The following is a 24,446-nucleotide window of genomic DNA, read 5'->3' as shown; positions in this document are numbered from 1 at the left end:
TTTTCAGAGAGTGGGAGAGAGGGATGGAGGAAGGGTGGGAAGGGGAGGGAGAGAGAGAAAGAGAGAGAGAGAGAGACATAGATATGAGAGATATATCGACTGGTTATCTCCCACACGTGCCCCCAGTGCGGAGCGAACCTGCAACCCAGGTATGTGCCCTTGAACCTGAGACCCTTTGGTGGGAGGGCAGAGGCTCTGGCCAGGGCTTCTTATCACTAATCTTGAAATGCAGTCAAAGAAAAGACAGTAAGACTGCATCGTCTATGGCAGGGATCACCATCTCAGCAGCTAGTTTGAGCTTTCTATTGAAATGGTAGATTTTGGAGGTACTAAAACTGTGACAAATCATACTATTCCCAAATCCAAACCGGAACAAGAATATCTGAAGAGGGAAGTGGGTGTGAAGGCAGAGGAAAGAGGAAGTTGGCTTCCATCTGCCCGGTGTGGCTCAGCTGTTGAGCATCGTGCCATGCACCAGATCACCGGTTCGACTGATTTCCGGTCAGGGCACATGCCTGGGTTGTGGGCTTATCCCTAGTAGGGGGTGTGCGGGAGGCAGCCGACCCATGTTTCTCTCCCATAGATGTTTCTAGCCCTCTCTCCCTCTCCCCCCCGCTCTTCAGTCCTACGTTAGCTTCACACAGCCAGATGTATCTGAGCACGAATTCCCACTCTGTCATTTCTACTTTCCAAGCACAGTCCCATGAAAAAGGAAAGCTGGAGCCCCGGAAACATGCTGATTCCGCACTGTCCGGGGGGCGGGGGTTGGGAGGGAGGGGGCGGATGGAGAGGCCAGAGGAGCCGGGGTCTGGGGCTCTGGGCAGCCTGTGTGTGTGTAGCTGCTGAGTCCCTGCGCTTTCCTCTCTGCCTGGAAATGCAACAGGTTGGCAGCCCGGCCCTGAGCGCGGCCAGCTACTCACCCAGTGAAGGGAGCCCATGCACAGCTTGGCGGCCAGCAGCGGGATGGTGGCGTCATCGGGCTTCAGCCGAATGCATTCCTTCAGCACCTTCACGGCACGGGCAGACTTGGCAAAGGAGAGAGAGTGTTTCTGTGAAACTCGGAATGTCTGACAGAACCAAACACTGAAAGCTTCCCTGGGGTTTTGGTTAGCTGTCCTCTGAATGCGGTGTTCCGACGGGGAGCCCAACCCCGCAGGGGCCTGGGACGGCAACAACCAGAACATGGGTTCCTGAGTGACAGGGGTGTAAACTGGGGTTCAACTTCCCTGGAGTCACCCTCATTTTCTTCCTTCCTGGTGTTATTATGAAAAATAAGCGTTTTATAGCATAGCATACTACATTTCTGTCTCCACCTCCCCCAAATAACCTTATATCACAGACTTAACAATTAGCTAAATGGCAGTTTCATTAAATGGCCCCAATTAATTCTCTTTATTGAGTACGTACCATGTGGGGGTACTATACTAAGCACCTGGTGGGTCTTATCTCATTTACCCAATAACCACTCTAGAAGTCGGCCCTATTATTGCTACATTTTACCGAAAAGGAAAGAGACACGGTGACCTGCCCCAGGTCACACAGCCCAGACCTCAGCTCTGGCAGCTGGACTCCAAAGCTGACGTTTTCCACGAACATCAGACACATCCTGATATAACAAACGGCCACAGAGAACCACACAACTTCCTCTCCAGGAGTCAGTTTATGCTCCCAAATGTGCAAGAGGGCCAGTGTGAAAAAACCAGCCTTAATTCAAGCCACATGGTCACGTGACGAAATAACAATGGCGAGAAAAAGGCAAATATTTCAGAATCCTTCTCAATGATGTGTCTGTGTTGGCCCCCAAATGATTAAACTTGACTGTTCATTTATAAATGACCACGGGGCAGCTTCCTATGCCTTAGGCCTCTGTGAGGGATGCCACCGCCCCTGGGATTGGAAGGCACCGCGCGTGGACGCGGAGAACCGCAGGCAGAAGGGGGACTCACTTTTCCGGCCGCCATGAGTGACAGAGCAAACTGGTACCAGAGGTGGAACTCCTCGAAGGCGAACTTCATGGCTCTCTCTAAGCACTGGTGGGTGAGAACAGACGCAGACACGTGAGCATGGCCGCCGTCACACACCACGTGAGTCTGGGTCTATGCACACTGCAGTGAGACTGACAGCCTCTGCTCTCCTTGGATGCTTGAAACACAACCTCCCACCCCGCCCCACGGGGTGGCGTGCACTGTGCCAGACGCCAAGACGACCCACCGGTGACGAAAGCATAAGCCTTGGTCTCGGGCAGTTTTCCCTCCGCTGCAAGGAAAGAGGCAGGGGCGCCAACAGCTCCAACACAAGGCCCCACCTGACAAGTGGGCGAGATGGGGTTAGTGGGGGGCGACCTAACCCAGGTGAGGGGAGGTGTGGGCTGGGGATAATGGGGGAGACAGGTGCTATGGAGGGAACACCAAGCAATGAAAAGCTAACAGTACTTAGAAACTGATTTAGGGAAGGGGACAGAAATGATGAAGGTGGAAACAAGAATAACCATCACATTGGCTGAGATTAGGCAAAGGAGCCGGTATGTGGAGAGAAAGGGTCGATGGTGATAAAAAGTAAGTGTGTCCTACCAGCTCTACTGCTAAGAGGAATGATAAACATCAATCGTTTTCCTGATGGACGAAAGGAGTGCAGCAGCTGACACCACCTGTTCTGAATCAAAAGCTAGGTGCTGCAGCTCTACAGACTAGACCAGTGGTTTTCAACCTTGGCTGCACATTAGAATCACCTGGGAATCTTTTTAAAATCCCGATTTCTGAATTTCCGGAGGATGAGGCCCAGAAATCAGGATTTTAAAAAGATTCCCAGGTGATTCTAATGTGCAGCCAAGGTTGAGAACCACTGAACTAGATCCATGGTTGGCAAACTGCGGCTCGTGAGCCACATGCGGCTCTTTGGCCCCTTGAGTGTGGCTCTTCCTAAGCCTTAGGAGTACCCTAATTAAGTTAATAACAATGTGCCTACCTATATAGTTTAAGTTTTAAAAATTTGGCTCTCAAAAGAAATTTCAATCCTTGTACTGTTGATATTTGGCTCTGTTGACTAATGAGTTTGCCGACCACTGGCCCAGACTACGCTTGTTTTTGTTGCCTTAACAAGTGGTATGGACTGAATGCTGTGCCTCTCCCCCACCCAGCAAATTCGTATGTGAAACCTAACCCCCATAGACGGTGCCAGAAGGTGGGGCCTTTGGAGGGTGACTGAGTCATGAGGGCAGAGCCCCATGAATAGGATTCGTGTCCTTATAAAAGAGGAGCGGTCCCCAGTCCCTCCCGCCGTGTGAGCCCACAGCGAGACGCTGGCAGCCTGCCACCCAGAAGTGGGCCTTCACCGGACATCAAATCTGCTGGAGCCATGATCTTGGGCTTCCAGCTCCAGAGCCGGGAGAAACAAGCATTTGTTGTTTATAAGCCTCTCGGTCCGTGTATTTTGTTATCGCAGCCTGAACGGACAAAGACACAGCTTTTGGATGACATGGGCTATGGAGCCAGGACCCATTCTAGCTGCTGTAGCAGAGCTGCCTCATTGGTCGTGCTAACCCCACGAGGTCCAGGCAGGTCCTTTCTGTCCCTCCCCTCACAGACGAGGAAGCCGGAGCACAGCCTGCTGCGTGCCCGGTGAGGTCCCAGCGGGTTCTGGGGGAGCCAGGGTCTGAACCAGGCAGCTCTCAGCACCACACTCCGCTGCTCCGACATGCCACGCCCACTTTCCAGGCCCACTCATGCTGCACAGAGCGAAATACAGCTAAAAGGCCCCCAGAATGCCACAGAGCGCCCGAGCTATTTCTGAGCTCCAGCAAGATCTTTTACTGTTAATGGGGCATTGCTCCCTTGGCCTTCTGGGGACCCCCGAGGCTACTGAGGACTGAGGTCTTTCCAGCTTGCAGAATTTCCAAGGAGCCTCACAGATCCCACTATGCCCACCAGCACCCCGCGCGAGGATGCCGCGCCCCAGCCCACCTCAGGGTGCTCAGCTGGAGTCCTGAGTCACAAGTTTCCTCCACACTTACTGCCACATCCTTCACAGACCCCTCCCCACTTGGGCCTCTTTCTCGCAACTATAACAACCTACAGCCCACAATAAGCCACAGGGGTATCACACAGGGATTCAGGAATGAAGTCAACAATGACGAACTGGCCCCTCACCCTAATTCAGAGGTGTCTGGGCTCCAGCATCACCACTCTTTCTTCCTGTGGGCTCCTGGCATCGTACATACGGTGATGCGCTGCCTGAGAAAGCGCCCAGGCAGCTGCAGATGCTCCTGAAGTCTCAATGCCAAGCACACCGCTTGGTGTGTAACCTGTCCTCCCCACGTCCCTGCAGACGTCAAGATTACACGACTCCCCACTCAGCTCAGGTCAACATTCCTCAATCACGGAAGGAGGCCCCTCCCAAAGAATGCCTCCAAGCAAACCAAGAACTCAGCTGTCACCAGGCATTTGCTCTCCACAACATCTGCATCCTGGACTGGGTGTCTGCTCACCCCAATCCTCTTTGACTACCCCTTTTCAGCACCTTAATCATATCTGTATGTGATAAAGTAAAAACTTCCAGTTTTAATAGAGCGAGGAGACTGGGAACAGAATATATACTATAAAAACAAAAAAAGAGCATTCCCATTTTAATGATGGTTCCAGTCTAAAAGAAATACTGATGAAATGGACTTTTAAGACACAGGTGCTAAAACCTATATAATTCTATTAAACAATGTCACCCCAGTAAATTCAATAAAAAAGAAAAAAAAAGGAGACACAGGAGTTTTGTGCATGTTGGGGCCTTTAAGAGGCTGCTTCAGTCCCCCAGGCCCACTGGCTGATGGCCGGGAGGGGACAGAGAGGGCAGGCATGGGGCGAGGACAGCAGTCGCGGGGCATTGGGGCCACATTTAATCCAAACTCCTTACCCCCAGCCACAGGGAGGTTATGGGGCTACATGAAGCAATGTTTTAAATGCACGTGAAATGCCTAGAAGACTGTCTGGCACAGAATGAACAGTACAAACACGTTAGTGGTGATGTAGCTGTTATGAAATGAAGACGCAGCAGATCCTGTGGGCTTGGGGGCTCTACATGAGGGGGAGTGCAGGGGAGGAGGGCTCTGGGCCGGGGCAGAGGACGGCTGAGGGGGAGTGGCCTGGAGCCTCTGAGAGGAAAGGAGAGATGAGAGAAGACGCTGGCCCTGCTTCACTTCTGGTGTCCAGTGAAGAGATGGCGTGTGGGCCTGGGAGAGGGATCTGGGGTCCTCTCCAGGCCTGCAGATGCCCGAGTCACCCACACAGAACAGCCAGTGGCATCTCCAAGTCATCCCCTTACCAGAAGCGAAGGTGGATTTGGCAGTAGGATTGTTTCTACCAGGAAAGACAGGCGCGGGCGCTGTAATCACCATGCCACCGCCATCGCTCCAAAGCCCAGACCACATTCATCTGATGCCACGAATACTTGGTGGAACAAGAATTAGCCTCTAAATGGCATCTGAGTCATCTGAGTGGCCGTCACACTGTCCCTTGCAAAAACGTTTCCTTTGGTCGCAGAAGCGCACCCTTTCCCGCTGTCACTGTGGCTTTTCACAAATCAGCCGTCCAGAGGGGCGACAGGAATGAGCAGCTCTTTGGCATGAGAACGGGACTGAGCAATTACCTTCCTGGTAGGCAAAGCCCAATGACATGAACCGGGCACGTGGCAGCGACAGCGGTACAGCAGCACAGCACGGGAAGCCAGAGTCTATTTTCGGAATTCGAGAGGGAGACTGAGCATCCAGGAGTCCGTGGAGGAGGGGGCAGTAACAAAATAATCAGATTTTGCCTCAAATTGAGCCTGGAGCTGAAGTCTAAAATTCATCACCATTAAAACAGAATAAATAACATAGTGCGCTGTCTTCATTACTCACCTCTGTGGGCAGGTGGGCCGAATCCTGAGAGTTCTCATAACTCAGCCTTTCATCGAGTAGGAAGGTTTTCTTTCCTACGTCCTTTGTACTTAATGAGCCGGCTAACAAATGTAATTCTTGCAGTTGTGTTACAGAGCTTCTTAATTTAAGATGGTATATGGATAATATTTCGTGCCTTTATTTTTAGCAATTAAAGACTAAACAATGTAGACATTCGGGACCATTATCTTGAACCCAGAGAAAGGCATAAGCAGGGTACGCTGAAACCTCTCAGATGATGCGGACACACTCTTACTTTATGGCTGAGGAAACGATGAGCCAGAGAGGAGACAAGACCTGCCAGGGTCACATTAGAACCCAGGTCTCAGGAGGCTCAGCTCAGAAGGCTTATTTCTGAATTAACTAAAAATTAATTAATTAAAGTGGAATCTGAGATATCGAATCTGCGAGAGCCCAGGAAAAGTTTCTAAAGAACATGCTCACGGGGCTCTCGGCTGCAAATAAAAGGCCCTCCCGGCCCAAGTTCTGAGGAAACAGGTGGTTCCCACCAAATCTTGCTCAGAGTTTTTCCCCTTGAATTAAAAATAAAATAGAGCAAACCCCACGCTGGTGCCCCTCTCCCATTTCTCTTTTTGCTTTAAAACAGCAACACTGCTCCGGGCAGAGGCGTCTCGAAGCCGTATTGCTTTGGCACACCTTAGATTAAAGTGCTCCACTGCCTCCGGCCACGGTGGGAGGCGGGGAGGGTGGGCTGCTTCTCAGAGGTCACAGGCTTGGCTGCAGAACTGAAAGCTGGTCGCCATCGCCCAGCATGCTCTCCGCTCAGCTAGATGTCGCATCCTGATCAAGTCTGCACGCGAGTAACGGGTCTCCAGGATCTCCCTCTACTACATACTCCGCCTGCTGTTTCTGCTGATATTGCTGTTCTTTGTTATTCTTGCAAAATGAACCTCTAAATTCAAGAAATGGACATTTCATTCCTCTACCTCCTCCCTGTTCAACCGCCGCTCACCTTTGGTCTTTTTCTGTCTCCCTGGCTTGGGGCTTCAGGTTTGAACCTTCAGCCACAGCTGTCGCCTCACCCACCCAAGGTCTGAGGGAGGGAAGTAAGGAGTCGTGGGTAGAGCAGCCCAGGGGGTGTCATTACAGCATAGGTGCCCAATGAATGCTCGACTGAAGGAATCAATATGGGTCGAGTGTTAGGAAATCCTTTATGGATGGCCATGGACAAACAAGAAAGCGCTATGCGGAGTGTGGCAAAAGGCAAAGAATTTGGAGATGATGCCACACCAGATAAACCATGGCCTGAGGGCCAAGTCCGAGCTGCTGCCTGCTTCCAGAGTCCAAAAGCTCATAACCGTTTATAGGCGAGCACTTGCCATCAATGTGTAGAGGGCATACTGACTTTAAATCCAAATAAAATGCTACCCCCAAAACAATCCCATTCATCTTAATGTACCTGTATTACAAAAAGGTGGAGTCACTCTTATATGTTAATTTAATCAATAACAATTTTGTGGAAATTTGTTTCCTCTCTTGTTATATCTACAAACATCCTTGATTTTGGCTCCTGGTTCTCAAACCCTAAAACATTTAGTATCTGGTCCTTTTTTGAAAAGTTTGTCACCCCCCAGAATAACTCTGGGGCACTTTATGTCACTGAGGCAGGACTGACTTGCCCTATTGTTTCGAAGACACAGAACAGGTGCAAGTTACAAGGAGACAATTTCAGATCAATCCTTTCTCATAACCAAAGAGGAATGGAATGGTATGCATTAAATACCAAGACCTGTGCTGGCTGTTTCACACCTATTGTCTCGCTGAGCTTCACATCAGTCTCTGAGGTGGAAGTCCAGAGTGGCTAAGTATCTTTCCCAAAGTTGCACAGCTAGGAAAGGGCAGCATCAGGATTTGAACCCAGACATGCCTGACCCCAAGGCTGAGTTACTTCACTATGCGATGAAAGACACTCCTAAGGGTCATTACAGCGGGGATTTTTACATTAGAAAGCAGATTATCAACACCACCAATAAGAACAGTAACATACATTTTGCATACACTATCTCTTTAAGCATCATAATAACCATTGGAGGTAGGTCCTAGTATTACCTGTATTTTCCAATACAGGTTTAGAGTTAAAGGAACCCCTTCAAGTTCATACTTGGCATGTAAAGTAGCAGAATTGGAAGCCAAACTCAGATCTGATATCAAAACATGAGATATTAAGATGGCAATACTATCCAAAGTAATCTGGATAGTTTCAATGCAACCTGGATCAAAATTCCAAGTCTTTTTTGCAGAAATAGAAAAGCCAATCCTCAAATTCATATGGAATTGCAAGGAGCCCAGGACAGGCAAAACAATCTTGAAAAAGAGCAAAGTTAAAGAACTCACATTTCTTGATTTTTCAAAGCTCACAACAAAGCTACAGCTATCAAAACAGTGTGGTACTGGCATAGGATAAACATATAGGGTTATGAAATAGAACTGAGGTTGCACATCTATGGCCAACTGATTTTCAACAAGGGTGCCAGGTCCATAGGGAAGAATAGTCTCAATGAATGTTAGGACAACTTGATTTCCACATGCAAAAAAAAAAAAAAAATTAACTTGGACTCCTACCAATACCATATACAAAAATTAACTCAAAGTAATCAACAACCCAAACATAAGAGCAAAAATTATAAATTCTCAGAGAAAAACATAGGAGTAAGTCCTCATGACCTTGGTCTTGGCAATAGATTCTTAGATATGACACCAAAAACACAAGCAACAAAAGAAAAAAATTGAAATACTAGACTTTATCAGAATTAAAAACTTTTGTGCATCATATGACATCATAAAAAAAGACAAACTGAAAAATGGGAGAAAATATCTGTTAAGGGTTTATTATCCACAATCAATAAAGAACTTCTATAACTCAACAACAAAAAGAGAAATAACCCAATTTGAAAGTGGGCAGAGGTCTTGAATAGACATTTCTCCAAACATAATACCTAAATGGCCAATAAACATACAAAAAAATATTCAGCACCATTAGTCATTAGGGAAAAGCAAACCAAACCCACAATGAGGTACCACTCCACACCTATTAGAATGGCTATTATAGCAAAAACAACAGCTACACAGCAGCAAGTGTTGGTGAGAATATGGAGACACCCCTTGCTGCTGGGAAGGTAAAATGGCCCAGCACTGAGGAAGAGTTTGGAGGTTCTTCAGAAAGTGAAACCTAGAATTACGATATGACCCAGTGATTCCCCTCTTGGGTATATATCCAAAAGAACTGAAAACTGGCACTCAGATATGTTCCCTACAGCATTATTCACAACAGCCAGAAGGCGGAAACAATCCATGGGTCCACCCATCAACAGATAATCAGATAAACAAAATGGGCCTATACATCCAATGGCGTGTATTCAGCCAATCCTATATAATAAAAGCGTAATATGCTAAGTGTCTGACCAGGGGGCAGACGCTCCGACCGGTAGGTTAGCTTGCTGCTGGGGTCCGAGTCGATCGGGACTGGGCGAGAGGGCTGGACACGCCCTGGAGCCCTCCTGCGGTCCCTCTGGGCCGGCTTCCATCGGCCCAATCGGGGTGGCTAGCCAACCTCCTGCAGCCCCTCCCTGGACACTGGACAGACGGCCCCCATTGGCCCGATCAGGACTGGGCGAGACAGCCCCTCTCACCCCAAACGCCAGCCAGGCCGAGGGACCCCCCAACCTGTGCACGAATTTGTGCACTGGGCCTCAAGTATAGGAATAAAGTCTGAGACGTTCTATCAGATGTATTATCGCAACATGGCAGAACCCTGAAAACATTAGGCTGATGAAATAAGCCAGACACAAAAAAACAAGTATTGTCTGATCACAGGTTACCAGGTTATGGAGGAGGCGGGAGTGAGGAGTTATTGCTTACTGGGTAAAGAGTTTCTACATGGGGTGATGGAAAATTTAGAAATTATCACCATGGTTACCTAACACTGTGAGTGAAATTAATGCCATTGAATTATATACTTTAAAAAGGTTAAAATGGCATATTAAATTTTTTTAAGTGAAAAACTTTTTTTCATTAAGGACTATAAGAAGAGAGCGATGATGCTTAATAAAAACAAAAATGCTTTCCTACGGTGGGGTTGTGGGCACCAGTGGCCATGGCAGGGGCTGAGATTCTTCCGGGTAGACCTGTCATGTAAAAATGATGCCGCTGGTCCCTCCCGGATGGGGTGACCCCCAGCGCTGCCTACGGTGGACCCATCTCTTCCTCCGCTGCCTATTTCCCAGCGAAATGACCTTCCGTTTGTCTCACACACCGAGGAAGACGGAGCGGGATGAGAACGTTCGTGGCCTGAAGCACTGGTTTATTCAGCAGGTTTTATTGAGCACCTACCCTGGACCAAACCCGCGGCACTGACTTCCCAGGAGTCAGGCCACACTGGTGCCTTCCACGGACCTGGGCACCGAGGTCCAGGCTGAGTGCCCGCAGTTCGAGTGGGGCTGCATTTAAATACAAAATTCTGATGGCAGCTGACACCTGGCAGGCCTGTTAGGCAGACCCAGTATTCAAGCGCTTCTCACAGCGCTCCCCGACTAAATAAGTGTTTGGCTTGGGGATGGAAAATGTCCCTTTGTTACAAGCACTAGCCAGACAGTGCTGCCCACAGAACCATAATGCTGTTGCGATTTATCATAAACAGATGAAAAGAAATTCAACAAGGAAAATAAAAATACCACTTCTGTCTTTGACGCTGCCGCGTCTTTGCAGAGGGGACACATGCGTCCTTCGAAAAGGACCTCTTAACGTTCTGTCGAAATGGAGCCACGAGTAGTCACATTAAAGAAACAAGCCCCTTAGCGGCTTGGGTTCATCCTAGAAAACAAAGGAAGCCGGGCTTGTTGCTTTACTTTTAATAGTGCGGGTTGTCATGCCAACCAGAGCTGCTGCTCAAACCGAAGGGGGAAAGTGTTCCTTCCTACACAAGCCTTTCGGCGGAGCTCACAATGAGTCTTTAAAAAAACACGAAAGCTCATAGCACTGGAGACACGCAAACACTGTGCTTATATTTAAACCTGTCAGAATGAGGATGTAATGAACCTGGGGTGCGCACTGCCTCTGTACAAGGCTCCTTGCCCAGTAGCTGGCTGAACAGTGCCCTGAAGAAAGAAAGGCATTACATGTGGGCACACACAGACGCAGCCAACCTCGGGGTGGGAAGCAGCCTTCATCCTGAATAAATACAACGGGAGAGAGAGGCAGGGAGGGCGGCGTTCGTGTGAAAGTAGCTCTGCAGCTCCTGCCAGCGCAGTTCCTAAAAGCCTGGGTCTGCACAGCCCACCCAAAGGTGCCAACGGCAGGAGGACAGAGGTGGGAAGGCTGCTGGGACCCACAGCACAGGCGCCCCCGCCTGTCCCCGTCTGGTGCGTGCCCCGGGGCTCAGGTCCGCCCAGGAGAGGGGCCAGGAGGAGAGCATGCGGCCTGATGAGGAAGTGTTGACATGGGGGGCGGGGGGGGGGGGCAAGAGAGGGAGGAAGCGTGAGGACGTGGTGAGGCGGTGACACCTCTTCTCTTGCGGTGGCCTGGGGCTGTCCACCTTCTGGTCAGAAGCGGTCCACCGCGTAAAGGGAGTGTCGCTGGGCAGCGTCGCCGAGGCACAGGGGACCTGCTCACAGACCAGCCGAGGGTGATGGCCCTGCTCACAGGAGCCAGGGCACGGTCTGCACCGAGACCTGGGGTCTGACAACCGGGCTTCCTGTCCGACACCCCCGTGAGAACAAGCCCTCAGCTCCCGCTCTCAGGCGGAACGCCCTCACACCGCCATGACCCTGATGACAAAGGGTGTTCCTCGGCTCTCAAGACTTTAATTCCCATCAGGCCTTGAGCAGCCAGTTCACATACCAGTTGCTCCTAACCTCTCGCTGCTACCCCCACCTGCAAATTCTGCTGCAAGTGGCCTGCTCTGTGCCCTGCCATGACCGTGCCCACGCTATCCAGTCTTCTCTGATTAGAGGCGACCAGGAGCACTATGGGTTAGGGGTCCTGACCCCCGTGCTGTCGGAAATCTACGTAAAACTTCGGCTCCCCCAAAACTTAGTTGTCCCTTGGCACCTGTGGGTACCTGTGGATACCAAAATCCTGGGTACTCAAGTCACTAGTGCAAAAACGGCGCAGATCAACGCGCACAGTCGGCCCTCAATATCCGCAGACTCCCAGCCTCGGAGGGAAGACAGTGAGGTTTTTATTTTTAAAAATTCATGTGTAGGTGGACCCGTGCAGTTCAAACCGTGTTGTTCAAGGGTCGATTGTAGTCATCTTTTCATGTTTCTATTTGATCTTTCTAGATTGGAAAATTCTAGAAGCCAAAGACCTTTTTGTGTACTGTGCTGCTTGCCGGTGCCTGGCAACCCCTGGGCATACGGTGGGTACTCACCCCTGGGCATACGGTGGGTACTCACCCCTAGGCGTACGGTGGGTACTCACCCCTGGGCGTACAGTGGGTACTCACCCCTGGGAGTACGGTGGGTACTCACCCCTGAGAGTACGGTGGGTACTCACCCCTGGGAGTACGGTGAGTGCTCAGTGAGCTCGTGTGCTCTGCTCTGAGTACTCTGCATGGATTAGTGAGTAACCTTCACAATCATGAGGCAGGTGTGACATCCTCCCTGTTTCGCAGAAGGAAGACCTGAGGCAGGAGCGGTTAATAACTTCCAGGATCACACAACTGGCCAATGGCAGGGCAGAGCTCGAGGCCAAGCTCTCTAGGCCTGTGCCCAGGATGCCCAAGGTGCTGGCCTGGGCTTAGGGGTACGGAGGCAGGGATACCAATGCAAGGAGAGCAATGACTGGGAATATCCACAGTAAAACACGCACGATTCGATCCCACTCGTGTACACGTCACGAAGGCAAACCAGGAAAGATGGGCAACGGGCAGGTAACGACCCCGGGAGAGTGGGGTTCCCAGTGACCTCTATTTTCTTTCCATATTTGTATGTTCTGCTCGGTTCTTGCAGGGCTGCTGCATGTGGCAGAAACATAAACAATGAAGTCAATTTCATTACGGGAGAAAAAGTAAAACAAAACAAAATTAAAAGAGGGGGAAAAAAGAAGGGGAGTGGGGAAGAGCCATCGAATGTTTCTTAACAGAAGGGTGGTGTGCCCATCCCTGGTTTAGAAGGCTCACTGGCACGGTGCAGGAGATGCAGAAGGGGAAACAGAATATACCACCACGCCGAGCGACGATAATGATACCCGCTAACCATCGCAGGCCCAAAGAAGTAACACAGGAAGCTGAAATGCCAGTTGCCCCCACAGCGGCACTATACACCAAAGCCAAATGCCTGTCGACTGACAAATGGATAAACAAACTGCGATACGATGGAATGTTATCCAACCATAAAAAAGGAATGAAGTACTGACACATGCTACAGCCTTCTAAGTGAAAGAAGCCAGACGGAAGGTCAGATACCGGATGATTCTATTTATGTGAAATACCCAAATTAGGTGAATCCATAGTCAGAAAGCAGATGAGCAGCTGACAGAACCTGGGGGTCGGGCGATGGAGAAAAATCACTCAGCGGGACGGGTTTCCTTTCAGGGCGATGAGAATGCTTCGGAACTTGATAGAGGGGATAGCTGCACAACAGTGGGAAAGTACTCCATGCCGCTGAATTGGGCATTTAAAAATGGCTATGTTTATGTTATATGAATTTACCTCAATTTTAAAAAATCTGGTTAGTCTTTCAACCTAAAGTGCTGAGAAAAATGGAAGGAAAAATTAGGATTCAAGAAAAAAAGAGAAAACCCCAACAAATGAGGGCAGCAGGACACCCTAAGATGTGGCCTGAGACGAAGGGAGAGCGGGTCCGAGCACAGCGAGGGTGACCATGCCTGCCCTGCAGTGACCGAGCTTCCAGAGATGGAACCGTGTCTCCAGGGGCCACCGTGTTCACCCTCCACCTACAATCCCTCCTGTTTCACTCAGAATATCTGAGACCACGGGGCTAGGGGAAGCTCTAATGGCAAAACTAAGTAGAAATAGCAAGAAAGGTTGAAGCCAAGTATTCGAATCCTTTATTACTGGATGCGGACCCTGCGGGGAGGCCTCCCCAGCGCCAGCCACACCAGGTGGCAATGCGGCCTGGCTGCCTCCCCGTAGACTGGGAGCTGCTGGTGGGCAGGGACCGCACCTGGCTCAGGTGTCCCGGCCTGAATCACAGCTCCTGGCAGAGAACAGGGGACTGCAAACATATGTGTTGAAGACATGAGTGTCCTCTGTTTTATCAACTGACCTACTAGATACAGCTCAGATACGGTACAGAACTCAAAAGGCTCCCAGGGATATGCCCCGATACATTTCCCTGCCCCCTTCTACTCTAGCTCCTCAGGCAGCCTCTGGCAAGGCCGCCCTTGCTTTAAATGTGCCTCCCGCCGGGAAATTCGGAACCGCAAAGGCTCGGACAACCAACGGGACCCGCCAGTGACGTGGGCGCCAGGTCACTGCCACAAGATGGCAGCTAAATGCGACATCAAGAGGAAAGCCATCCGGTGGAAACAAGGCTGCCGCACTCCGCGCCAGGAGGAGACACAGGCCGGGAACGCCACCTGGCAGAGGAATGCTGCTGAGGTGACAGCCACCCCCTCCAGTCATTCATGGCATGACGAGAAGCCTGTGGGCAGGGGCCACCGGCCTGGGACTAAGGCAGCACCTCCCGCGGCTCACACCTGTCCCAGACGCAGGCCACTCAAGCCGGGGAAAGGCCGCGCGGCCCGAGATGGCACGAGGGCAGACCCGTGGCCACTCAGCCTGGGACCCAGGGAGAATTCCAGTGGTTCCTCTGGGGGCAAAGGTTCGCCTTCGAAGAACCCCCCACGGGCTAGGGCCCTGTCCCCGCAGAGGGCTCCACGGCCGATGCGGGCGTGGGAACGAAGCTGGCCAGGAGGAGAGGGTGGGTCCCAGGAGTCAAAGCACCAGGAGCGGTGACGAATCCAGGCCAATCCCGAGCCTGGGCACAGTCCCGGGGGTGGGGGTGCGGGGGTAACAGGGACATCAGGACAGAGCGCCTTATCTGGCTGGATGGTGAAGGGCTTTTGTTGAAGAACGAGTAACCATTGCCCTGTACAGTCACCAAACCGAAGCCTAAATAAAGGTCCAGGCCGCACAGGCTCAACGGCTGTCCGTGGCTCCGGGCAACGTGGCCGCGCTCCGCGGGCTGGAGGGCGAGGCGCGCTTATCTGATTTCAGCCGATCTGTTACTGAATTTCATTCCCTGTCCTCCTGCCCGGAGGCTGCTGCAATGTGTATAAATTTAGAAAAAGAAAGATGAATAACATGGAAAAGTCCATTTTAACCAAATGAGTTGTTTTCTCTCTTTCTTTCTCTTTACTTCACTAAAGAAAAGATAAAATGATCTTATACTTATTTCGCTGCTACCATCGTGGAATCTGGTATTCTGGGGAGCAGCTCGGTTATGCATAACCACAGCGCAAGATAAAAGTCAAGCTTTCATCCCAAATGTTTCTGAGAAACGGAGGGAAGGAGATGACAGCACCTCGCCCGAGATCGTATGCTACAAGGGTCCCTCTGAACGCAGACGCGGTTGACGGGAAAGCCTGTCCCAGCTCGCCGGTTGAGACCCTGCGCCCACAGCTGCCGTTTCAGCAGGAGTCACATATGATGCTTTAAATCAAATACAGCCCGTTTTATAAGGAAATAATATCACAGATGGGTGATTTGGGGTTATGGTGGAAATTACACTAAAAGAGAAACTGCTAGAGAAAGGCTTGCCTTCCCTTCCAAACTCACAGCCAGTGGATGTTGGGACCACTGGTAGGAAGTGACCACCAGTGACTGCCCCCACCTGATCGCTTAGCCCAGTGGTCGGCAAACTGCGGCTCACGAGCCACATGCGGCTCTTTGGCCCCTTGAGTGTGGCCATGAAGTTTCAATCGCACTGTACGTGCGCGCCCGCACGTGGTATTTTGTGGAAGAGCCACACTCAAGGGGCCGCAGTTTGCCGACCACTGGCTTAGCCCCATTTCCATTTCACAGAGGAGCAAACCAAAGCTAAACCCAAAGCCATGTGGCTGCTGGTGATAGGGGTTCAGGACCAGGTCCCTCGGCTGTCCCTGCGTTCAGACCGCCAGCACCCCCCCACCGCCTGGAAGCCATCCGGACTCGGGGCGGTACCTCCGACAGCATCTCAAACTGGCCTCTTCGCCCGAGAGCAATGGTCAGCAGGTCATAGACCACCGAGGCGCTCTGCAGACTGATGAGGCGGTCGCTCCTGTGCTCGGGGATCCGGCTCAGCACGGCGTCCCGGTTGGCCTGGAAGCAGCACGGAGCAGAGAAGCAGATGGTGAGCCAGCGTGCACACAGCCTTCACTGTCGGGAGGCCATCTCGGCCTCCTGCCCTAACAGCAGGGTCTGGAGACAAGGGCGGGGATGGGGAAGGGGGTCTGTCGCCTCTGGTTGTTTGTTCAAACTCCCCAGAGCGCCACGGCCCGTGGTACAGGGTGTTTGTTCTCTAGACTGGGGGGCCTGGAGGTGCGATCCTGTAGGACACGTGTCCCAGTTGGCAGGTATGTGGAGGGAGATTTAAGAGCCAGTGAGTGCAAAGCGGGGAGATTTCTCCTGGGCTCGGGTTCGCTGCAGGCACAGCTGTGCTCTGGGGCAGCAGATCCCCCAGCGGGTCAGGCCCTGCTGCTCCTCACTCACAGATCCCGCTCTGCTGTATGTCACCGGCCCCACCCTTCCATCACCAAATGGTGGCATCACGTTCTAGCCGTCCTACGGAGACATGTCACACTTTTCCTCCACCCCGAAGGCAACACTCAGGTCCCTCGGTGACATCCTCGCTGGCACAGACTACAAAGACTAATCTGATCTTGTTTAGGGAAGCACAAAGCAGATGTATAAGTGACAGCAAGAAGCAAACAGATTTTTATTTTAAAGACATTACCGCAGAGGACTCAAGAGAACACCTGCCTATTTCACATCGCCACTGCTTAGCAAGGAAGACAGCAGGCACATTCAAGCTTGTTAATCTCATCTATCTAGACATCAAAGGCTCCTTACAGCAACCTGTTTTCATTACCTTTGAAATGTAATTTCTCTACAGATTCCTCCAGACAAACCCATGCGAGGAGACTCTAACCACTGGCTCCTTTTCCTCTCCACCCCCCCACCCTCACTACCCTCCCAGGGAGTTAGAATCAATAGTTAGATCTTCCGGTCCCTCTCCCCTGGTAACTACCAGAAGTCTCCAGGTCTACCGTCCCTGGGAGCACGAAAAGAGACCCCCCAGCTCTTCCTGTGCAAGTGGTCACATGAGACGGGCCGCTTGTCCGAGGAGGCTGATGTCTGTCTTCCTGCCTGACATTCAGAAAGACTACGCGCACCTTCTCTCTCACTAATGAGGCTAAAGGGCTTCTTTCTGTGAGTCGGGGGCATTTGCTTTTAGCCACCCATCAGCACTCACTCACTTCAAAACTCCTCGCTCCTAAATGTCAAAGACAAATAAGAATATATGTCAGGCCACTTCCTTCAAAGTGAGTCATCGCCTATGGAAATAAGCCTGATTCTGAAGATTTTATCTTTAAATTTTTCTTGTTAGGAGTGGCTTTTCAGCCAACCAAAGAAGCTCGGGAGGAAAACAGGGCTTGCTGTAAGTGGTCTCATTTGATTTATTTGCTATAAATGCTCCATGTTGAGACCAACGCCTGGAAGAGAACAAAACAAAATACTATTTAAGAGAAATTTTCAAGTTATGCCAAATGCATTCTTTTTTTTTAATTTTTAGAGAAAGTTTATGGTTTTCTTTTGAATAAAGAGGTACAATACAGAACCTTAAACTGATCCACAAATAATAAAGATCCCGGAGGATTGTATCAGTGTCCGTTGTACAAATATAGTCCCAATGACTCCTTTCTCCTGGGGAAAACTCATTTAATTTGAGGCAAGAAAGCAGTACAATTCCCAATGAGTTCTTGTAGGTGGAGAAACTATGGACAAATTATGCTTCTAAGATAAAGTCAGAACCAACAAAAAATACAATTTTCCCAAGTACCAAAAAATAACAACAACCAGCAATTCTCATTTTGGTTCTGAAATTGAGCACATTCTTTTTCTGTCCAAAAACAGAAAAATCAAGGAGTCAAGGAACATGAAAAAAGGGGCTTCCAAAAGCAACTTATTTTAGGTTTTACCTACATAATCATGGAATGACTTACAGGGGGAACATAATCATTTTGGTTGGGAACCTCATCCTTCATATTTATTGACGTCACTGGATTTCACCAGCCCCTGACGGGATTTCCGGAAGTTAAATACCACAGAGACACATCTGACTGTCTCAGAGGGCTCTCCATTTTGAGCCTCTGAGTTCCTTGCTTCAGTGAAGGAGCAGGAGAGATGGAGCCATCATTCCCAGGACACAGCATTTTAGAGAGGGGCCGTGTTTTCCAGATTCCAAACGAATACATGATTGACAATGGAACTCAATATTTCCCATCAGAACTGTCCTCGCGTTCCCAGAACTTCTACAATGTAACCAACCAGGTCTGCCCAAGGAAACTGACTGCTGAGTTGCAAAGAGCCCAGCTCCGGGTGCAGGAGTGCCAGCGAGGAGGCCGCCGCGAGCTGCCCCCGTTGAAGAACTGATGACAAAGCACAGGGAGACGTGTCACCGAACGCCAGTGCCAGGCCGTCCCCATGCGCGCCTTCCCCGACTGCGCCGGGGCAGAGGAGAGTGTAAATGACACCGTGCTAAGTTACCAGCTGGCAGTCAGGGAAAGATGAGCCAACGGGGCAACCTGTCTCCTTCGGAGGAAGGCAGGCCAATGACGTCAAAGAGCTTCCAAGTAGAGAGAAGTGGTAACTCAAGCAGTCTTGCTCTTGTAAACATCTCTGGGCCATTGCACAGAACAAGAAAACCCAAAGCTCTGAATTAAGGAAGCTGTCCTCCCAGACCGAGCCCGGCCCTCCTGACCCCTCCCTCCGACACGTGGCACACGCACGTGCTCCTGCTCATCTCTCAGCCTTTCTCACCTGAGTGCCTTTCAGACCTCCCTTTAAACTGTGAAACACTTCTCTCGCTTCGGCTAGGATTCCTTTTGCTCCTCCCTGTCCTCCTGCCTGCCAGGGGCGGTGCGGGATGTAGGAGGGGACAGTATGACCTCCCGGGAAGACCACTGCACGGGGGCCTGCTCTGGGCCTCGGGTTCCCCACGTGTACAATGAGTGAATGGGCATGAGGACCTCTAGGTCCTTCCAAGTCCCAGGCGTTGGCCATTCTGCTCAGGTGCTGGGCACACAGTGGCTTGCCAAGGCATAACCACTATAACACGCATTACTCCTGAAAGATGCAAGCCAGGGCTGTCACGCCTGAAGATATTCAGAGTGGAAACCCAATAAATGATGAGCGAGGAAATTCCAGACCTCAGATGTGATATCCTGGCCAAACACGAAGAAAACGCTTCGGAGGAATTTAGGGTCTGGCAAAAGCGCCCTCCCAGCAGCAGAGCCAGGTGACAGGAGTGAACCCTCCCGGCTGGGCGTGCAGTGCCCGGGAGAAGTGGGAGCTTGGGGAAGGGGCCTGTGTAGAGGCCCAGGCAATTTCATCTGAAAACCAGAGGTTCAAACACACAAGTGATTTCTCTCCAAACTCTCCCTCCCTCCACGGCAAATCGAGAAGGCTCGGAAAGGTGACCCTTGGGGGCTTCCTTCCCCTGGCAAGGATCTTTGTGGTCATTTTAGCTATAGTTTACCTATAGTATACGCTTGTGTGAGTGTTCCAGCAATACTTGGTGGATAAAGGGATAAACTCAGCTGCCTACTAATTGCTCGGGGAAGAGAAGCTCCATGCTCCGGGGTGACCAAGGAATGTGCTGCCCAGTCCAAGAAGAAACATCCCTCCTTCTAAGCCTCTACTGTTTCTTCCCACCCAGGCATCCCATCTGTTTTTCTCCCAAGGAAAAGGGTCACGATACTGATGCAGTAGCCATATCAAAAAAGGGACTAGAGGAATAGGGAAGACAAAAACGTAAAAACACATTCTACTTACCATAGATTCACTAATCAGCAATAACAACAGGGCCTCTTCGGTATTTTCTTGAGGACAAAAAATGCTGCATAAAGAAAACCAGCTTTGATATATGGCAATCTCAAAATAACACAAAATCCTTGACTATGAGCAGGACGAATGCTAAAAAGCTTTAAGATTTTTTATGTAGACCCCATGGAAAGCAGTGTATAATCTGGACACTTGAGTTAATTTGCTTATTTCTATGGTAATCTATGGAATTTGTACGTTCTAACTATACATTTTAATAGCAGGCAGCAGGATGAAGTAAAGCTGTAAAAACCAATTTGAAAGTCCAAATAACATGTAAGCTTGTGATAGAAGCAGAAATTTAGATGGCTACAAACTGACATTATCTTCCTAGCTTTATGGAGGTGTGATTGCAGTACTCTTTTTTACCTCTTTCTTGCTAACTGGCATATCTTATATTGTCCTTAAGATGAAATAAGAGATTGGAAGGAATTTTAGAGTTTGAATAATTTCTAGAATTCTGTAAGAATGTAGTGAGCTATCTTACTTAACCATGTGTTTTATTATGGGGTGGCATGCAAGCTCTAGCTGTCTTATTAATCAGTTTTATGGAATTTGGCTGAACTCTGACATCTTGGATTTTAGAAAAAGCTCTTAAGCACGATGTTGTTCAGGAATAGAGAACAATAAAAACTAAATAGACCCAAATATGCATTATCTATACCCTATATTTTATGCTTTGAGCATTTAAAAACACGTACAGCATTCTCCCCCCAAAAACCCTTCAACCCCCCCCCCCCCCCCCCGCCGCCGCCCCGATCTGAAGCTCTAGAATCCTTTGAGTAGAATTGAGTGTTACCACAACTGGGTCAAACTCAACTCTTTTTCATGAATTGGAAGAGGAGTGCAATAAAGATGAACCTGGTTAGTAAAAACCTCCTGGATGTTTTGGAGAGGACTAAATAAAAAGTAACGTTATCCTCTCAGGGCGTAACACTACAATCATTTAACTTAAGAGATGAAATGATTCACACACACACATATACACACACACACACACACACACAATGCCAAAAAAAAATGTTTTCCCAATTATTATAAATACTTGCTCTCTTTGAAGAGTTGGCAACTTTTATGTTGTGTCAAAGGACCATAAAAAGCAAGACAGAAAAAGTATCGTGCCTCGTGCTCTTCACAAGTCTGACTTCCCTACAGGTAAGAAAAGCACCTGTGGAATGGATCTTATCGCTCTTGCAGGGCTAAACTTTTAGGAAAAGGCTAACGTTTAGGAAACAAAGAGCAAGATTCTGGAATCGGCAGTGCCTTCCTTAAAGAGGTAGCTTGAGGTGACCTGGGATTTGAGAAGATGGAATACTTCTTCCTCCTTAAATTCAGATACAGAGCCTACGGGTTTTGAATTAAGAGTGGGGTGTGTGTGAGTGTGTGTGTGTCCACCCAGCAATCGTTTCCTGATATCCTGGCTTGTGCTTACATGCGATCATTAGCATTTTTCATGGCTAGCCAGTCCTGCATTGTCCAGACTAACTGAAGAGAGAGAGCCCATGCTAATTGTGATTTAACACCAGCCAATTCAGCCATGGATAATCCCCAAATTCCACTTGAGCCATCCAGACTGCTTAAATGCGCGGTTGTTATTTTTACCAGAGCTGCTAACAAGTAGCACATTGATTTTAATTCCACTTCCTCTCCCCTTCCTTTGGATCCAGGCAAGATGGAGACCCAGGAGCTGCACAGCTCTCGGGGCTGGTGGGAGAAGTGGGGGCGGGGAGGGAGGAAGGGTAGTTTTAAGAGGCCTGCCTGAAAAAATGACACACTGGAATGCCCTCTCAATAACCATAATTTCTCTAGACCCATTTCTGGCCATTCCTTCCCTCTTCCCTATTCAGGAAAGCATGGAGCTCAGCGTTCAAAGTCAGAATGGTTGGGGACTTCCCTTTTGTGACATTCTCTTCTTGGGGCCCAAGATTCAGGGGTGATGCGGGGGTGCTTAGACCTCAGAGGAAGTTGACTGAAGGGCAGGGTGGGGGATAAAAGGGACAGGGAGAAAATGGGATCAGCAGGCAGTGAGGACCAGCTCCGGGAGGAGGCCGCGCAGGGCCGCTGGGCTCCCAGTGGGCAGGCTGTGGTCTAGTCTTGGCCACATGACTACCTCACAGGCTGACCTTCAGGCAAGTTGCTCTTTCAGTACTTCAGATGCATTTACCACCTCCTTACCTGATTTTACAGAAGACACAGGGGACAGGGGCGAGAACCCTCGTTGATTAACAGTAGTCATGATTACTCTCAAAGAATCACAGCCCTTTCTGAAAAACGGCACTGTATGTGGTAGAAGCAATAGCACAGAAGAAAGTAACCCAACTTGATCCAGACGCATGTCCTCTTTCTGTCATCTAGCTATTCTACAACTGATGACAGGGCGGATGTCCTAAGGTCAAGGGCACCTTCCAGGTGTCAAAGCAGTGCTGTTTAGGTGTGAGGAGGGCCTGGAGCACCCCTCACCCAGGAGAAAGTTGGTTTGTAAATAATGACATCAGCTCCCAGGTCCAGCAATGGCGTCTGTACCATTTTACTACGCCTGGCTAAAGGAATTCTGGGGAATTCCTGGAGAAAACTGCCTCTGATCCACAGCCAGCCAGATACAAGCTGAAAAATCAAAGCCAAGGATGGCTGCACCCCCAGCCCCAGCCCAAGTCGCACTGTCTGTCAAATACACCAAGGCCCATGATACCATCAGTCCTGGGTTTGCCCGGAAGGATGAGGTTCCGAGAGAGGAAGAGATTTAAATTAAGCATGGAGAGTGTCTCTTGATTATGAGGGGTCAGCTGATCCCATCTGGAGGTTACCTAGGCTTCTACATAATTCTTCCCTTTTCTGTCAATCCACTTGGTAAAATTCCTTCATAACAAAGAAAAAAGGGCCCTTCACTCAGATCAGCCCCAGCCCACTGAGCTGTGCCGTGGTGGACTGGGCGAGTCCTGCAAAGCACATGGCCTTGTACAAGGGCTGCCGTGCTCCCGGTGAGAGGACGGGCCTCCGCCCGAAGGTGGGCCAGCTGGCCCGTGTATACGAGAGCTCAGGAGACAGCGGCAATCTCTTCCCAAGCAAAACCATGACAAATAAGTGATTGTTTTCTTTGACATTAGCATCTTCCATGCACCAAAAGAAGCTATCCAAAGAGCAAAAAGAGAGCGCAGGAAATGCAAGAAAACAGTTACAAATACCTCCAATAGCACTTGTTATCCAAAAACAGGAATTTGTAAAAATCATGAACAAAACAACAAACAACTGAATTTTTTAGATGATCTGAAATAATCCCTCCTCCAGAAAAGACACACTACAGACATAGCAAAAAGGTGGTAGGTTCGATGACCGGCTGCACGTATCCAGGTTAGGAGTTCGATCACTGGTACAGGCATGTAGGTCGCTCACACAGCTTCAGTTCCACCATTATGTCATTTTCCTGACCCTCAATATCCCTTATCTTTATACTTAAAACAGCGTCTTCATACTAACCCCAAACCTCTGCGCTGGCTACCAGGAGGTTCAGACCTCTATTTAGCACTCCGTGATCACTACTTTCTCCTCCTAGGCCTACAAAAAAGTTAAGCAAAATATCTGGCACTCCTAGCTTTCCATAAATCTTTTCACCATTCACTTCCTGGCAGAATAGTGGCTTTTAATTGCATTCTTTATTTTCATCTAATTTGCATTTAATTGTCTAAGCCACCACAAATACTTTTTATAAGGAGGAATACAATGAAAGGAAAGATATACCTGACTGGAATGCACACATATGTGCACTAAGAAACACATGAGAATGTTCATAGCACTATTCTTCTTGGCCCCAAAGGAGAAACAACTCAAAAGTCCATTACAAGTAGAATAAATCAATATATTGGAGTATTTTAATAACGTGGATAGATACTATACAGCAATGAAAACAAATTTTTACTATATGCAAAAATATGGGTAAATCTCTCAAATATAATAATAGACAAAAGAAGTTAAACAAAAAGTTCAATATATGTTTCAAAGATGAACGAGACTAATTCTTATGATAGAAGTCTGGATTGAGTCACCCTTGGGTAGGGATAGTCATTGGGAGACGGTATAAAGAGGGCTTTTTGAGTTATTTCTTGATCAGGATGCTAATTACATGCATGTGTTCACTTGGTAAAAATTCACCATGTTTTAGGATCTGTGCCACTAACGTTTGCTTTGTATTCAAGTGAATTGGTGATAATGTCCTTTTGAGAACTGGATGATCAGAGAGTCCTGCCTTGGTAATATAGAAGCCCCAAAACAAATATAACCCAACAGCTTTTCTCTCTTTATAATAAATCAGAAGTAGGATTGTGAACATGTAAAACTAGAAAGTTAAAAATTGATGGTAATAACTGAAGGAATAAGAAATAGTACAGAAATAAATGAAAAAAAGAGAGTAGATATGCAATTAAAAAATAAATAAACAAAACCAAAAATTGGCTCTTCAAAAAG

At 49.1% G+C, this 24,446-nt stretch overlaps 1 protein-coding gene across 8 annotated transcripts in view; it reads right to left on the bottom strand.

Moving 5' to 3' along the window:
• TTC7B (tetratricopeptide repeat domain 7B) overlaps positions 1 to 24,446 on the bottom strand; it is a 188,274-nt gene that overhangs the window by 79,256 nt on the left and 84,572 nt on the right. For all 8 annotated transcript variants that reach the window (XM_059688157.1, XM_059688174.1, XM_059688212.1 and 5 more), the window contains 4 exons: positions 19,941 to 20,004; positions 16,068 to 16,205; positions 1,947 to 2,030; positions 921 to 1,025 (listed from right to left, as the gene is read on the bottom strand). In XM_059688157.1, coding sequence (XP_059544140.1) covers positions 921 to 1,025; positions 1,947 to 2,030; positions 16,068 to 16,205; positions 19,941 to 20,004 — 391 coding nt within the window. The remainder of the gene's footprint in view (positions 1 to 920; positions 1,026 to 1,946; positions 2,031 to 16,067; positions 16,206 to 19,940; positions 20,005 to 24,446) is intronic.

The sequence above is a fragment of the Myotis daubentonii genome, chromosome 1 (genome assembly GCF_963259705.1).
Source record: "Myotis daubentonii chromosome 1, mMyoDau2.1, whole genome shotgun sequence".
Taxonomy (NCBI): domain Eukaryota; kingdom Metazoa; phylum Chordata; class Mammalia; order Chiroptera; family Vespertilionidae; genus Myotis; species Myotis daubentonii.
Note: the sequence above shows the minus strand (reverse complement) of the source record. Positions and strands in the feature narration are given on the sequence as shown.